Raw genomic sequence first — 18,202 nt, 5'->3', positions numbered from 1 at the left:
GACAGTTCCTAAAATGGAACAGAGATGTCAGCAGAGAGCACTGTGCTCATGATTCAGCAGAGAGCTCTGTGTTCCAAAAAGAAAATCATTTCCTCTGTAGTATTCAGCAGCTAATAAGTACTGGAAGGATTAAGATTTTTTAATAGAAGTCATTTATAAATTTGTTTAATTTTCTGGCATCAGTTGATTTAAAAAAATAATAATAATTTCCACCGGAGTACCCCTTTAAGGGTCTATTCACACGTACAGTATCCTGCCCAGGATTTGAAGCTGCCGATTTGATGCTGCAGATTTCAATGTAAAATAATTGACTGAACACAGCATCGAATCTGCAGCTTCAAATCCTGGGCATCAAATATGTACCCCTTTAAAGGAAATCTCCAGTGAAAAATAACTTACCCCTTATCCACAGGATGGGGGATAAGTAGCTGATCGCAGGGGGTTCGACCGTTAGGGCCCCCTGCGATCATCGGGAAGGGACCCAGCGCTCAGTGAGGAGTACGTGCTGCAGCCATCACGCCCTCCATTTATTCCTATGGGAGACCCGAAAAGACCTGAGTACATCTCTCGGGCATCATCGGCACTACCATAGGAATCAATGGAGCTCTCACTGAGAGCCGGGGGCCCATCCCGGTGATCGCGGGGGCCCCAGTGGTCGGACACCCTGCGATCAGCTACTTATCCTGTGGATAGGGGATAAGTTATTTTTCACCAGAGTTCTCCTTTAAATCTTTTCCAAAGCTTCAGCTCTGACCTTGTATTGTCGGTGTCAGTCATGCAAGGAACAGACGGCAGCGTGAGCAAGTCATCTGTGACATCCTGCAGCCCCTGTACGATCCAACACCCACCAGACGGAAACAGATCTGACACGGCCGCACATCATAGTGACATCTGCCGTGTGCTAAGGCCACGTACCTGTCACCATAAACAAAATCGGAGTTATATCTTTTTAGCAGATACAGTGGTGCCTTAAATTCCAGGACGACCATTGTATATGAGACCATAATTCTATGGAAACCTGGTAATTGGTTCTGAAGCCCCAAAATGTCATCCAAAAATAGGAAAAAGTGAGGATTAAAAAAAAAAAAAAAATAAGTAGATAACTAATATAGATAAAGCAAATCCTTATAGATAAAAGTAATAAAGATCTGCTGGAGCTGTAATCACTGTCTATGTAGAGGACAGGAGCTTCTTCAGGGTCCTGTACAGTACACAGTGTCCTAAAAATGTAACATGGAGCCGCCCCCACCTGGTGTCCAAAGGAGCAGCTAACCCTGGTACAGGTAAAGAGTACAGAACATGTAATACCTCCCTGTACTGTAGGGGGCGCTACTAGACACCAGTCAGTGCATACACTTCAGTAATACAGGTAAAGAATAGTACAGAACATGTAATACCTCCCTGTACTGAAGGGGGCGCTACCAAACACCAGTCAGTGCATACACTTCAGTAATACAGGTAAAGAGTAGTACAGAACATGTAATACCTCCCTGTACTGTAGGGGGCGCTACCAGATACCAGTCAGTGCATACACTTCAGTAATACATGTAAAGAGTAGTACAGAACATGTAATACCTCCCTGTACTGTAGGGGGCGCTACCAGACACCATTCAGTGCATACACTTCAGTAATACAGGTAAAGAGTAGTACAGAACATGTAATACCTCCCTGTACTGTAGGGGGCGCTACCAGATACCAGTCAGTACATGCAGTTCAGTAATACAGGTAAAGAGTAGTACAGAACATGTAATACCTCCCTGTACTGTAGGAGGCGCTACCAGACACCAGTCAGTGCATGCACTTCAGTAATACAGGTAAAGAGTAGTACAGAACATGTAATACCTCCCTGTACTGTAGGAGGCGCTGCCAGACACCAGTCAGTACATGCACTTTAGTAATACAGGTAAAGAGTACAGAACATGTAATACCTCCCTGTACTGTAGAGGGCGCTACAAGTGAAATGTCCATTCTGATTGGTCAGATCTTCCAGCCATTGACACATTTCACAGATCTGGACTGTCTGTACATTGTATGGTTAGTCTAGTCTCAAGTTACAATGGTCTTGAACAGCCGTTGGCTGTCCGGGCATGCTGGGAGTTGTAGTTTTGCAACATCTGGAGGTCCGCAGGTTGAAGACCACTGGTCTAGAAAATATTGTAACCTGAGTCCATTGCAAGTTGAGGGATCACTGTATTAGAAGATGGATCACCTCTTACGGTACAGGACCCCAGAAAAGCTGTGTGACACTAGAAAGTTTGGTGGGAGCTGTGGCGGCAGTCATGTGACTGGTGTCTATTACTCATATAACTGTGAAAGCTATTACTACACACAAGTCATAATCAGCGCCGGCATAAATAACCTGCCCTTTCTGGTTCTATTAATGACTAGAGCGAAATCCTCATCATCATCTGCACATTCCTGTATGTAAATTATATGTATGATATGTACACAGATCCGCCATAACATCAGCTGGTGACAATGGAGTCTGTCAGGGGTGCGATTTAAAGGGGTACTCCCCTGCCCCAAAGTACGGAACATTTTGCAACCATAGACTTGCATTGAGGGGGGGCGTGGCCGTGACATCACGACCCCCACAGCCCGCACTCAGCAATCGGAATAAAATGTTCCGGACGCTGGGGCAGTGGAGTGCCCCTTAAACAGGCAGCATGTGACCAGTAAGTTCTTGATGTTGGTAGAAAAAGCAGGAAAAATGGGCAAAGTGTAAGGATCTGAGGGACTATGACGAAGGGCCGAATAGTTATGTGTAGACGACTGATGATCATCTCCAGAACAGCCGGTCTTGTGTGGTGTTCCAGGTATGAAGTGGTTAGTACTAGGGATCGACCGATAATCGTTTTGGCCAATATTATCGTCCGATATTCACGATTTTGGACATTATCGGTATCGGCAATTACCTTGCCCATATGCCGATAATGCCCCCCGCCGGGGGGGGGGGGGGGGGGGGGGGGGCTGGATGGGGGGAGAAATAGCCGATAACTTATACCGGAATATCGGTATAAGTTATTGGCTATTGGCCTCAAAGTTCACAGATTATTAGTATCGGACCTATAAAATCAATATCGATCCCTAGTTAGTACCGACCAAAAGTGTCTAAGCAAGGACAACTGTGGACAGGACCATGGGGGCCCAAGGATCATTGATGTATGGGGGGGTGAAGGCCCGTCTTGTCCGATCCCACAGAAGATCTGCTGTACAGCAAACTGCTAAAAACCGCCTGCTGGTTATGATGGTAAAGAGTCCGATCAGGAGGACATCGAAGCTTCCTTGGAGCTCCAGGCTGACCCATGTCCACCACCGAAAGTGTCTACAATGAGCTGGAGCAATGAAAGAAGGCACCTGGTCTGATGGATCAAGTTTCCCATCAATGCAGACGACCTGATGCGTGTGCATTACCTGGAGAAGAGATGCCACCAGGATGCACTATGGGAGAAAGAGAAGCCGACGGGGGCAGCGTCATGGGCAATGTTCTGCTGGAGACCTTCATCATGTGGATGTTACTATGACACGTACCATCTATCTAACCATTGTACTGACCAAGTCCTTCCCTTCATGGCAGCCGGACCCCCTAATGGCAGTGGCCTCTTTCAGCAGGATAAGTTACCCCAAAGGATAGGGGATAAGATGTCTGATCGCGGGGGTCCCACTGCTGGGGACCCCCGCAATCTAGCATTCAGCACCCACCTGTAAGCACTGCAGGAAGCACTGGAGGCTCAGTGTTATGCCTCCTGACCACGGGGATGGAGTATCGTGATGTCATAACTCCGCCCCAGTGTGACGTCACGCCCCGCCCCCTCAATGCAAGTCTATGGGAGGGGGCGCTCTGGGGACAGTCGCAGGTGGGGAGTTTGACTGGGGCAGTACACCTGTCAAACCGGAACGCCACTGTCCTAAGGTGAGCTCAGGGAGGACAGAAACCTCCCGTAGAGCAGAAGGGCCATCATGCCCCCTCCCATAGACCTGCATTGAGGGGTCGGGGCATGACATCATGAGGCGGCGGGGCTATGACATCACAAGCTCCCGACGCCGGCTCCAGCATTCGGAACAGTTTGTTCCAAACGCTGAGCAGCGGAGTACCCCTTTAATCTTCAAATTACGACTTTTTTTTTACTTATGGAACCTGCTCATGTGGCAAGAAAACACTTGTCAAAGAAAACTGCAAAGGTCTAATTTACCTCTATGGGCTATGAAGGGAACATTTGACATGAAAGGGGTGATTTATATTATACAGTACGCCTGTAACATACAATGTGGGCAGGAATAAGCGCCAACCTAAAACAAGGATAACAGAACACATCTATAATATATACAAAGGGACAAAAAACACCCTGTGTCTTGATAGAACATCATAACAAAGACCCATCTGGTCGGTTTTGTTCAACCTCACCGAGATACGGCACGTTCACACATAAATCATTTACTGTGGGTTGTCCGCAGCAGAAAATCTGCAGATTATTTTGATACCATTGACTTCAATGGGTAAGAGGAAAATGGTATTAAAATCTGGAGCTGGTTAGTTACGTGTGACCCTGCCCTAAATAAAGAATTGGAGGGGAGGAAACTACATAACACAAAAGAGTCTAAGATTTAAAAAAAAAAATTACAAATTTAGAAGCTTGGACCCCGCGACCTGAATGTTTGAACTGTTTAGTTTCTTATAATCCCACTACGATTGGGCTCCCCCCCCCCCCCCCCCCCCATGTACCCACCCTTACCCAGACTATGATTCCACCAGAATCCCCCTTTCGGTAACTACCTTTCAGACTTTCTAAACTCTTTTTTTTTATTTTATTTATTTTATTTAATTAAATTACATTTTTTTATTTTTTCCCCCCCAACTGTTTATTAGATTTTTCAATAAAACAAAAACAAAGACCAAATAAACAGAACACAGCAACATAAACTCTGTGAGTGATGATGGAGCAAACCGTAAGCCTATCGCACAAGGTCTAACACAGTGTTTCCTAAGGGCTCGTTCACATGGCTGTTGTGCTCCGGTAAAGACACCTCCGTCTGCGGAAAAATTAAATACTGTATGTCCGATTTTTTTTTCTCTGCACCAGTCCAGTAAAATACCGGACACCTGATGGCCCCCATTCAAGTCAATGGGATCCATCTGGACCGGTTGTGCTCTGACCTGTTCTGGGTCGGTTCGGTGCAAAAAATAAAAATAAAAAGCCAAATGTAGATTAATGTAAAACAAGAAAAGAAAAACAAAGAAAGATAAGTAAGAGAAGGTAATGACTCAGATGGCTGTCTCTTAAAGGGGCAGTGCGCTGCTAGACATGTTGGATAGGGAATAAGATGTTTGGTCGTGGGGGTCCCGCTGCTCGGCCCCCTCCGATCTTCCCCAGCACCAGGTTTTCTAAACAAACACCGGATTCCTGCGGCAGCAGTCGTGACTTCACGTCTACGCCCCCTCGTGCTGTCATGCCACGCCCCTTCCATTCATGTCTATGGGAGGGTGTGTCGACCGACACGCCCCCTCCCATAGACATGAATGGAGAGGGCGTGGTGTGACATCATGAGGGGCGTGGCCATGACGTCTTGATCAATGCTCAGAATGCTTGAGTACTGGAGTACCCCTTTAATAGTTTAAATTCGGCAGTTGTGGCATTTAAACAGTTATGGTGTGCATACCTGGTGTTCCAGTGGTCCGATCTGCCCCCCTGTAAAGCAGGAACCTGATCGGTTCTCAGGTCGGCCCGAAGCCTGTATTAGGTCTCAGTGAGTCAGCAACTGGGCCTCAGGTAGGCTGTAGTAATCGAGCACCGATCTGCATAGATGCTTTATGCATTACGTTAATCTATATAAGCAACTAAACTATTGCTTATAATAGGCCCCTGGGGGGAGGGGGGTGGAGGCAAAAAGAGCAGTTGAAAAAAGTAAATAAACAATATTTCGAAAAATAGAAATTCTAAGCACCCCTTTTTTGCATTTTCCAAATACAAAAATTTAAATTATCCTGTAAAAAAAATTCTGAATGTCAAAATTGCTGATTTGTTTGGTCACATCACATCCCATAAAAAAATAAAATAAAAAGTGATTAAAAAGTAAATACTAAGCAAAAATGGTATCAGTAAAAACTACAGCTCATGGCGCAAAAACTAAAAATCATGCTGCTATTTTTTTTGATGGCTCCTAGATTGAAAGCAAACTTGTCAAGCCCTGTCATACCACTTTATTATTGGCTATTGGGGAAGAGGACAGTTTATTTTTCTTTTCCGAAAACGCAAAAGCAGGAGTTGCAAGAACACGACCAAGAATGATAAATACCATTAAAGGGGTACTCCACTCCCCAGCGTTCAAAACATTTAGTTCGGAACTTCAAGCGGACTTCGGGGGTCATCACGCCCCCTTGTGACTTCATGCCCCGCCCCTCATGACGTCACGCCCCACCCTATCAATGCAAGTCTATGGGAGGGGGCGTGATGCCAGTTACACCCCCCCCCCCCATAGAATTGCATTGAGGGGGTGGGGCGTGACATCATGAGGGGCGGGGCGTGATGAGGTGGCGTGGTAACCCTCGAATGCCGCACCCAGCGTTCAGAACTAAATGTTCCGAATGCTGGGGAGTGGAGTACCCTTTAACCCTTTAACAGTTCTCCTCTACAGGGAATTTCTAAACTGCTGCCAAACATGGGAGTCGGAAGTCTTGGGGCCCCCACCAGGACACGGAGATAGACGCCAGATTGACCAAACATAGAGGACCTATTCCTTTAAGTGACCATTGAGATACCACAGGACACCCTTAGAGGTCTATGGTAGTGGTCTTCAAACCGAGGACCTCCAGATGTTGCAACTTCCAGCATGAGAACCAAACTGAGGACCCCAGATGTTGCTAAACTACAATTTCCAACATAAGGACCAAACTGAGGACCCCAGATGTTGCAAAACTATAACATCCAGCAAAAGGACCAAACTGAGGACCTCCAGATGTTGTAAAACTATAACATCCAGCAAAAGGACCAAACTGAGGACCTCCAGATGTTACAAAACCCACAACTTCCAACATAAGGACTAAACTGAGGACCTCCAGATGTTGCAAAACTATAACATCCAGCAAAAGGACCAAACTGAGGACCTCCAGATGTTGCGAAACCCACAACTTCCAACATAAGGACTAAACTGAGGACCTCCAGATGTTGCAAAACACCAACTTCCAGCATGAGAACCAAACTGAGGACCTCCAGATGTTGCAAAACTACAATTTCCAACATAAGGACCAAACTGAGGACCTCCAGATGTTGCAAAACTACAATTTCCAACATAAGGACTAAACTGAGGACCTCCAGATGTTGCTAAACTACAATTTCCAACATAAGGACCAAACTGAGGACCTCTAGTTGTTGCAAAACTACAACATTAAGCATGAGAACCAAACTGAGGACCTCCAGATGTTGCGAAAACCACAACTTCCAGCATGAGGACCAAACTGAGGACCTACAGATGTTGCAAAACTACAACTTCCAGCATGAGGACCAAACTGAGGACCTACAGATGTTGCAAAACTACAACTTCCAGCATGAGGACCAAACTGAGGACCTCCAGATGTTGCGAAAACCACAACTTCCAGCATGAGGACCAAACTGAGGACCTACAGATGTTGCAAAACTACAACTTCCAGCATGCCCGGACAGCCGTTGGCTGTCCGGGCATGCTGGAGGTTGTAGTTTTGCCATATCTGGAGGTCCACAGTTTGGAGACTACTGGTCTATAGAGTCAAGGCCTTGATGAATCAGTCGGTGGTTTTCTGGCGATGTCCTTATTGATCGGGGTACGTACTGACTTCTCAGCCATCCTCATGTACGACCCTCTGCTCCCCACTATTACAATGCTCCTCAGTACAGTGAGTCCATTATGTTCGGCCTCAGTAAACACCGACACGAGTTCATTATTGTAGAGATACAATGCGGCTATGAAGCCGGGGTTCATTCATGTGGATACACACTTACAAGCGTTTCCCAGTAGTATACACTGTTATTAGGAGATACAAAACATATGCAAATGATACTTTGTATCCACAAAGGAAACATTGTAATACAATACAGACGAAAATACTAAACATAGGAGGAAAATACTAGAAACAAAACGTTTGGAGGAAAAGGGAAACAGTCTGCGCGCTGGGGACGGATCTAAGGCCAATACAGGACCAATGGCGGGACTGGTTTTCGAGGCGCCTGCTGTAGTGTCGGCACAGGAGAACCAGGGGGTCGTGACTATACTAGTTTTTAAAGGGGAACTCTGCTGGAAAACATTATTATTATTATTTTTTATGAACTGGTGGCAGGCAGTTAAACAGATTTGTAAATTACTTCCATTTAAAAAATATTAATCCTTCCAGTACTTATCAGCTGCTGTATGCTCCAGAGGAAGTTGTGTAGTTCTTTCCAGTCTGACCACAGTGCTCTCTGCTGACACCTCTGTCCTTGTCAGGAACTGTCCAGAGCAGGAGAGGTTTGCTATGGGGATTTGCTCCTGTTCTGGACAGTTCCTAAAATGGACAGAGGTGTCAGCAGAGAGCACTGTGGTCAGACTGGAAAGAACTACACAACTTCCTCTGGAGCATACAGCAGCTGATAAGTACTGGAAGGATTAAGATTTTTAAATAGAAGTCATTTACAAATCTTTTTAACGTTCTGGCACCAGTTGATTTAAAAAAATATATATATTTTCCAGCGGAGTAAATGCACTGCAGATTTTCTGTGCGCAAATCCTCATGGAAATCCACAACCTTCCCGTCCCATAAGAACAGACACATATGGTTAATAGACACAGGAACTGTCAGCCAACAATTCAGGCCAACATAAATGACTGCAGTCCACCATGCCAATACCAAGATAATGATGGGCAACATAAGAGCACTATGGGCACAATATCCCAATGCCAGGACCATGCGGAGGGTCAACAGTGAGAGCTGATATAGGACCAAGTCCAACAGGGACCAGGAGTGAGAGCTAATACGGGACCAAACCCAACAGGGACCAGAAGTGAGAGCAGACACAGGGCCAAACCCAACAGGGACCAGGAGTGAGAGCTAATACGGGACCAAACCCAACAGGGACCAGAAGTGAGAGCAGATACAGGGCCAAACACAACAGGGACCAGGAGTGAGAGCTAATACGGGACCAAACCCAACAGGGACCAGAAGTGAGAGCAGATACAGGGCCAAACACAACAGGGTCCAGTGTGAGAATTAGTACAGGCACAAGCCCAACAGGGACGAGCGGTGAAAACTGGTGGAGAACAAAACCCAACAAGGACCAGTGGTGAGAACTGATACAGGAATAAACCCAACATGGGCCAGTGGTGAGAACTGATACAGGAATAAACCCAACATGGTCCAGTGGTGAGAACTGGTGCAGGACCAGGCCCAGCAGGGACCAGAAGTGAGAGCTGATACAGGACCAAGCCCAACAGGGACAAGGAGTGAGAGCTGATACAGGACAGAACTTAACAGAGACCAGAAGTGAGAGCTGATACAGGACCAAACTCAACAGAGACCAGAAGTGAGAGCTGATACAGGACCAAAGTCAACAGGGACCAGAAGTGAGAGCTGATACAGGACCAAGCCCAACAGGGACCAGGAGTTAGAGCTGATACAGGACCGAACTCAACAGGGACCAGGAGTGAGAGCTGATACAGGACCAAACTCAACAGGGACCAGGAGTGAGAGCTGATACAGGACCGAACCATACAGGGACCAGAAGTGAGAGTGGATATAGGACCAAATCCAACAGGGACCAGTGGTGAGAATTAGTACAGGCACAAGCCCACCAGGGACTAGCGGTGAAAACTGGTGGAGAACCAAACCCAACAAGGCCAGAGGTGAGAACTGAAACAGGAATAAACCCAACAAGGGGCAGTGGTGAGAACCGATACAGGACCAAACCCAACCAGGAACCAGAGGTGAGAACTGATGAAGGACCAAACCAAACAAGAATCAGTGGTGAGAACTGGTACAGGCTCAAGCCCAACAAGGACCAGAGGTGAGCGCTCATACCGGACCAACCCCATCACGGAAAGGATGTAAGGAGTGATACAGGACCAAACTAAACCCTAGTACAGGCCAACTTTCAATGAGTATTGGCGTTAAGAGCTGGTGCAGGACAGAAGTAAATTTATCTGTAAAATCTTTCATTTTATCCTCCATTTTTCCAAGTATAACACATTTCGGTCATATATAAACCTACAAACGCCAAAGGCGTACCACAATGTAACCCCAACACCATGCTAAAAAAGTTAATCTCAAGATAAAAATGAAAACATAATAATAGTAATGTAGCAGGATACAGGGGGAGACGGACATCCTGATATTCCTAGTGTGAAACACAATGAATACCCAAAAAAAGGGGGAGTTTGTGTGTGAGACAAGTGGATATAAAGCTGCTGAATGACGAAAAAGTGCAGGTGCTAAAGAATCAAAAAAGCTGTGACCAATAACACACAAATGTGTAAAAAAAAAAAAGTGCAAAGTGCCAGTAACAAATGATGTTATATTGTTAGCAATATACACAATAAAACAAGTGCCAAAACGCAAATGGCATAGAAAGTGACAGATAACAAACAAGTGAAACAGCAGATAGCAGCATACGGTATATACTCGAGTATAAGCCGACCCGAATATAAGCCGAGGCCCCTAATTTCACCCCCAAAAACCCAGGAAAAAAAGTTATTGACTCGACTATAAGCCTAGGGTGGGAAATACATCATCCCCCCTGTCATCATCCATACCCCCGTCATCATCCCCCCCCTTTATCATCCAGACCCCCGTCATCATCCAGACACCCATCATTAACACCCCCGTCATCATCCCCCTTCATCATCACCGCCTGTCAATCCCTTCAATGACTCAGCCATCGGCTGTCCGGGCATGCTGGGAGTTGTAGTTTTGAAACATCTGGAGGGCCGCAAGTTGAAGACCACTGCCCGGGCCTTCGTCATAATCCAGACCCCCTTTAGTTTTCTACTCACCTCCCCTCGGTGGGAAGGAAGGGTGAGCTGGTCCGGGCCATCTATGCTGCAGGGACCACCCGGTGGGGAGGGTTAGCCATTCCGGGCTGTCCATTTTCACCGGGAGGCCCTCTTCTCGACGACAACGCACAGGGACGTTCATGCGCAGAGATGTCTGCTGCGCACGGACGTCCCTGTGCGTCATCGTCAAGGCAACGTCACTAGGCCGGGGCCGGCCCGGAGCGGAGAAGAGGGCCTCCCGGTTGAAAATGGACAGCCCGGAACGACTAACCCTCCCCACCGGACGGTCCCTGCAGCATAGATGGCCCGGACCAGCTCACCCTAACGTCCCGCCAAGGGGAGGTGAGTAGAAAAATAAAGGGAGGTCTGGATGATGGCGAAGGCCGCAGTGGTCTTCAACCTGCGGACCTCCAGATGTTTCAAAACTACAACTCACAGCATGCCCGGACAGCCGATGGCTGTCCGGGCATGATGGCAGTTGTAGTTTTGCAACAACTGGAGGTCCGCAGGTTGATGACCACTGAGGGGATTTACAGGCTGAGAGTTCACTCGCGTATAAGCCGAGGGGGGCTTTTTCAGCACGAAAAATTGTGCTGAAAAACTCGGCTTATACTTGAGTATATACGGTAAGTATAGTCACACATGTATAGGACTTGCCCGGCCCCGCTACAGACCTCCGACGTGTTTCGCCACCAAAAAAGCTTTCTCTAGGAGTCTAGTCCTAGAGAAAGCCTTTTTGGTGGCGAAACACGTCGGAGGTCTGTAGCGGGGCCAGCAGCTTTATATCCACTTGTGTCACACACAAACTCCCCCTATTTTGGGGGGGGGGGGGTTCATTGTTTTTCACACTAGGAATATCAGGATCTCTCTCTGTCTATCCCGCTACATTACTATTATTATTATTATTATTATGTATGTACTTTTATCTTGAGATGAACTTTTTTAGCATCTATTGATCTATATTTTTTTTATTCCGTCTATTATGTACATTTATAGATTTATATCTTTTAATTAATAAAAATATATATTTCATATACTGATTTGTATTCTCATTTGGTGTTGGGGTTACATTGTGGTATGCCTTTGGCGTTTGTAGGTATATATATATTGGTACTTTTGCTGTTAACCCCTTCCTACTACTTTTTCCCACTTTTATTTGGAGCCATATATTTTAGGACTTTACAGGTGTATGTACATTTCGGTGATAAGTCTGACAGCTCCTATAAATGTGTGGCATGGAGCCTCAGCAGTTACCGTATTAAAGCGTACCCGTCATATCAAACAAAATTATTATTTTTTTTAAATATATCACTCAGTACCTAATCCTGACCATGTACATCAATTTTTTATGTGTCTAGCACCTTTATTTATTTATTTTATTACACTTTTAATTTAGCTCACTAGTCTGAATTCCTCTCTAAGGGAGGGGGCGTGGCCTCACTGTGCAGGTCTCCGCCCCCTCCCTCAGTATGCTGTCTGCTCACATCTCCCCTAGCTAGTAGCGGGACACAAGATGACAGTGGGAGGATTTTTCCTCCAGCTGTGGTCCCTGCGCTCACAGCTGTCAATCAAGGAAGTGTGTCCATGACATTGGTGATGACTCATGGACACAGCAGGAATGGTATGTATCCCAGCAGGCAGGGGGGGCAGTTGTTTGACTGGCTTTTTTAGTATGAAATACTGAAAATTTTCTACTGAAAGCAATTGCAAAACCTATTGGTTATATATGCTTCACAACATATCAAAAGTTTTTGTATCTGACAGTGACCATTTAAATCCGAAACCAAGCAGGGCATAGTTGCCACATTTACATTGTGTTCACATAAGTTACTAATGGGAACCTTATGGGCCGCCCACACTGCAGGACATCAATAACTACGGGTGCCCTGCGTTTCGTGAACATTCAAGCGATAACATAGAGAATTCAATATTATAAAGCAGTGGTCTCCAAACTGCGGACCTCTAGCTGTTGCAAAACTACAACTCCCAGCATGCCCGGACAGCCTTCGGCTGTCCGGGCATGCTGGGAGTTGTAGTTTTTCAACAGCGGCAGATCCGCAGTTTGTTGACCGATGTAATAAAGGGACGGCAGCGTGAGACATTTTCTGAAACAAGTTACCCCTTCGATAGATCTGAAACGACTGAAATTCGACGCATGTGAGACCCATATGGGAAAGTTAAGAGTTAATTCTCTTTACTATACCGCGAAACGCGTTGGTGATATACCGGAGGGTACTGGAGTTTAATTTCACTGACCTGGGACATCTGGGGCCGGAGATTAATGTCCTTCAGGTTGATGCAGCTGGGCTGGAGGTTCTTGAGCAGCTGGCACAGCAGAACTCCATCGCGGAGGGTCTGTGCCAAGTCGAACACCTGAGCCGTGTCCCATGTCACCCGGTGGTTCGGTGGCAGCACCCTACACCGGATCAGCCACTGGGCGCACTGCCTCCAAGGCTCCATTGGGGCAGGTAGAAATGCTACAAAAAAGTGCTAGTGCAAGAGGACGAGATAAGACGGAAGGTGAAGCCCGGTCACAGCCACATGTTCTCTGGAGGAGTCCTCGGCAGGGACGGAAGAGAAGGTATGAGGACTGGAGATGGTCCTGAGGAGAAATGCACAGTGCAGCCTTGTCTTAGGGAAGAAGCATGGGTTCAGCTCTCGCTCCCCAGTCACAGTCTCAGTCACCAGCACTTGTTCTCCAGTCACAGCCTCAGTCACCAGCACTTGTTCTCCGGTCACAGTCTCAGTCACCAGCACTTGTTCTCCGGTCACAGCCTCAGTCACCGGCACTTGTTCTCCGGTCACAGTCTCAGTCACCAGCACTTGTTCTCCAGTCACAGCCTCAGTCACCAGCACTTGTTCCCCGGTCACAGTCTCAGTCACCAGCACTTGTTCTCCGGTCACAGCCTCAGTCACCAGCGCTTGTTCTCCGGTCACAGTCTCAGTCACCGGCACTTGTTCCCCGGTCACAGTCTCAGTCACCAGCACTTGTTCTCCGGTCACAGCCTCAGTCACCAGCACTTGTTCTCCGGTCACAGTCTCAGTCACCAGCACTTGTTCTCCGGTCACAGCCTCAGTCACCAGCACTTGTCCTCCGGTCACAGTCTCAGTCACCAGCACTTGTTCTCCGGTCACAGTCTCAGTCACCAGCACTTGTTCTCCGGTCACAGTCTCAGTCACCAGCATTTGTTCTCCGGTCACAGTCTCAGTCACCAGCACTTGTTCTCCGGTCACAGTCTCAGTCACCAGCGCTTGTTCTCCGGTCACAGTCTCAGTCACCAGCACTTGTTCCCCAGTCACAGTCTCAGTCACCAGCACTTGTTCTCCAGTCACAGCCTCAGTCACCAGCACTTGTTCTCCGGTCACAGCCTCAGTCACCAGCACTTGTTCTCCGGTCACAGTCTCAGTCACCAGCACTTGCTCCCCAGTCACAGTCTCAGTCACCAGCACTTGTTCCCCGGTCACAGTCTCAGTCACCGGCACTTGTTCCCCGGTCACAGTCTCAGTCACCGGCACTTGTTCTCCGGTCACAGTCTCAGTCACCAGCACTTGCTCCCCAGTCACAGTCTCAGTCACCAGCACTTGTTCCCCGGTCACAGTCTCAGTCACCAGCACTTGTTCTCCGGTCTCAGTCTCAGTCACCAGCACTTGTTCTCCGGTCACAGACTCAGTCACCAGCACTTGTTCTCCGGTCACAGTCTCAGTCACCAGCACTTGTTCTCCGGTCACAGTCTCAGTCACCAGCACTTGTTCCCCGGTCACAGTCTCAGTCACCAGCACTTGTTCTCCGGTCACAGTCTCAGTCACCAACACTTGTTCCCCGGTCACAGTCTCAGTCACCAGCACTTGTTCCCTGGTCACAGTCTCAGTCACCGGCACTTGTTCCCCGGTCACAGTCTCAGTCACCAGCACTTGTTCTCCGGTCACAGTCTCAGTCACCAGCACTTGTTCTCCGGTCACAGTCTCAGTCACCAGCACTTGTTCTCCGGTCACAGTCTCAGTCACCAGCACTTGTTCCCCGGTCACAGTCTCAGTCACCAGCACTTGTTCTCCGGTCACAGTCTCAGTCACCAGCACTTGTTCCCCGGTCACAGTCTCAGTCACCAGCACTTGTTCCCTGGTCACAGTCTCAGTCACCGGCACTTGTTCCCCGGTCACAGTCTCAGTCACCAGCACTTGTTCTCCGGTCACAGTCTCAGTCACCAGCGCTTGTTCTCCGGTCACAGCCTCAGTCACCAGCACTTGTTCTCCGGTCACAGTCTCAGTCACCGGCACTTGTTCTCCGGTCACAGTCTCAGTCACCGGCACTTGTTCCCCGGTCACAGTCTCAGTCACCAGCACTTGTTCTCTGGTGACAGTCTCAGTCACCAGCGCTTGTTCTCCGGTCACAGTCTCAGTCACCAGCACTTGTTCTCCGGTCACAGTCTCAGTCACCAGCACTTGTTCTCCGGTCACAGTCTCAGTCACCAGCACTTGTTCTCCGGTCACAGTCTCAGTCACCAGCACTTGCTCCCCAGTCACAGTCTCAGTCACCAGCACTTGTTCCCCGGTCACAGTCTCAGTCACCGGCACTTGTTCCCCGGTCACAGTCTCAGTGACCGGCACTTGTTCTCCGGTCACAGTCTCAGTCACCAGCACTTGCTCCCCAGTCACAGTCTCAGTCACCAGCACTTGTTCCCCGGTCACAGTCTCAGTCACCAGCACTTGTTCTCCGGTCTCAGTCTCAGTCACCAGCACTTGTTCTCCGGTCACAGACTCAGTCACCAGCACTTGTTCTCCGGTCACAGTCTCAGTCACCAGCACTTGTTCTCCGGTCACAGTCTCAGTCACCAGCACTTGTTCCCCGGTCACAGTCTCAGTCACCAGCACTTGTTCTCCGGTCACAGTCTCAGTCACCAACACTTGTTCCCCGGTCACAGTCTCAGTCACCAGCACTTGTTCCCTGGTCACAGTCTCAGTCACCGGCACTTGTTCCCCGGTCACAGTCTCAGTCACCAGCACTTGTTCTCCGGTCACAGTCTCAGTCACCAGCACTTGTTCTCCGGTCACAGTCTCAGTCACCAGCACTTGTTCTCCGGTCACAGTCTCAGTCACCAGCACTTGTTCCCCGGTCACAGTCTCAGTCACCAGCACTTGTTCTCCGGTCACAGTCTCAGTCACCAGCACTTGTTCCCCGGTCACAGTCTCAGTCACCAGCACTTGTTCCCTGGTCACAGTCTCAGTCACCGGCACTTGTTCCCCGGTCACAGTCTCAGTCACCAGCACTTGTTCTCCGGTCACAGTCTCAGTCACCAGCGCTTGTTCTCCGGTCACAGCCTCAGTCACCAGCACTTGTTCTCCGGTCACAGTCTCAGTCACCGGCACTTGTTCTCCGGTCACAGTCTCAGTCACCGGCACTTGTTCCCCGGTCACAGTCTCAGTCACCAGCACTTGTTCTCTGGTCACAGTCTCAGTCACCAGCGCTTGTTCTCCGGTCACAGTCTCAGTCACCAGCACTTGTTCTCCGGTCACAGTCTCAGTCACCAGCACTTGTTCTCCGGTCACAGTCTCAGTCACCAGCACTTGTTCCCCGGTCACAGTCTCAGTCACCGGCATTTGTTCCCCGGTCACAGTCTCAGTCACCAGCACTTGTTCTCCGGTCACAGTCTCAGTCACCAGCACTTGTTCTCCGGTCACAGCCTCAGTCACCAGCACTTGTTCTCCGGTCACAGTCTCAGTCACCAGCACTTGTTCTCCGGTCACAGCCTCAGTCACCAGCACTTGTTCTCCGGTCTCAGTCACCAGCACTTGTTCTCCGGTCACAGTCTCAGTCACCAGCACTTGTTCTCCGGTCACAGTCTCAGTCACCGGCACTTGTCCTCCGGTCACAGTCTCAGTCACCAGCACTTGTCCTCCGGTCACAGTCTCAGTCACCAGCACTTGTTCTCCGGTCACAGTCTCAGTCACCAGCACTTGTTCCCTGGTCACAGTCTCAGTCACCAGCACTTGTTCTCCGGTCACAGCCTCAGTCACCAGCACTTGTTCTCCGGTCACAGTCTCAGTCACCAGCACTTGTTCTCCGGTCACAGCCTCAGTCACCGGCACTTGTTCTCCGGTCACAGTCTCATTCACCAGCACTTGCTCCCCAGTCACAGTCTCAGTCACCAGCACTTGTTCCCCGGTCACAGTCTCAGTCACCAGCACTTGTTCTCCGGTCTCAGTCTCAGTCACCAGCACTTGTTCTCCGGTCACAGACTCAGTCACCAGCACTTGTTCCCCGGTCACAGTCTCAGTCACCAGCACTTGTTCTCCGGTCACAGTCTCAGTCACCAGCACTTGTTCTCCGGTCACAGTCTCAGTCACCAGCACTTGTTCCCCGGTCACAGTCTCAGTCACCAGCACTTGTTCTCCGGTCACAGTCTCAGTCACCAACACTTGTTCCCCGGTCACAGTCTCAGTCACCAGCACTTGTTCCCTGGTCACAGTCTCAGTCACCGGCACTTGTTCCCCGGTCACAGTCTCAGTCACCAGCACTTGTTCTCCGGTCACAGTCTCAGTCACCAGCACTTGTTCTCCGGTCACAGTCTCAGTCACCAGCACTTGTTCTCCGGTCACAGTCTCAGTCACCAGCACTTGTTCCCCGGTCACAGTCTCAGTCACCAGCACTTGTTCTCCGGTCACAGTCTCAGTCACCAGCACTTGTTCCCCGGTCACAGTCTCAGTCACCAGCACTTGTTCCCTGGTCACAGTCTCAGTCACCGGCACTTGTTCCCCGGTCACAGTCTCAGTCACCAGCACTTGTTCTCCGGTCACAGTCTCAGTCACCAGCGCTTGTTCTCCGGTCACAGCCTCAGTCACCAGCACTTGTTCTCCGGTCACAGTCTCAGTCACCGGCACTTGTTCTCCGGTCACAGTCTCAGTCACCGGCACTTGTTCCCCGGTCACAGTCTCAGTCACCAGCACTTGTTCTCTGGTCACAGTCTCAGTCACCAGCGCTTGTTCTCCGGTCACAGTCTCAGTCACCAGCACTTGTTCTCCGGTCACAGTCTCAGTCACCAGCACTTGTTCTCCGGTCACAGTCTCAGTCACCAGCACTTGTTCCCCGGTCACAGTCTCAGTCACCGGCATTTGTTCCCCGGTCACAGTCTCAGTCACCAGCACTTGTTCTCCGGTCACAGTCTCAGTCACCAGCACTTGTTCTCCGGTCACAGCCTCAGTCACCAGCACTTGT

At 48.9% G+C, this 18,202-nt stretch overlaps 1 protein-coding gene across 5 annotated transcripts in view; it reads right to left on the bottom strand.

Moving 5' to 3' along the window:
* The window catches only part of VAV3 (vav guanine nucleotide exchange factor 3), a 266,286-nt gene that overhangs the window by 245,962 nt on the left and 2,122 nt on the right, over positions 1-18,202 (bottom strand). For all 5 annotated transcript variants that reach the window (XM_056523396.1, XM_056523393.1, XM_056523395.1 and 2 more), the window contains exon 2: positions 13,249-13,594. In XM_056523396.1, the coding sequence (XP_056379371.1) occupies positions 13,249-13,452 (204 nt within the window). In that variant the 5' untranslated portion in view covers positions 13,453-13,594. The remainder of the gene's footprint in view (positions 1-13,248; positions 13,595-18,202) is intronic.

This window comes from Hyla sarda, chromosome 6 (assembly GCF_029499605.1).
Source record: "Hyla sarda isolate aHylSar1 chromosome 6, aHylSar1.hap1, whole genome shotgun sequence".
Taxonomy (NCBI): domain Eukaryota; kingdom Metazoa; phylum Chordata; class Amphibia; order Anura; family Hylidae; genus Hyla; species Hyla sarda.
Note: the sequence above shows the minus strand (reverse complement) of the source record. Positions and strands in the feature narration are given on the sequence as shown.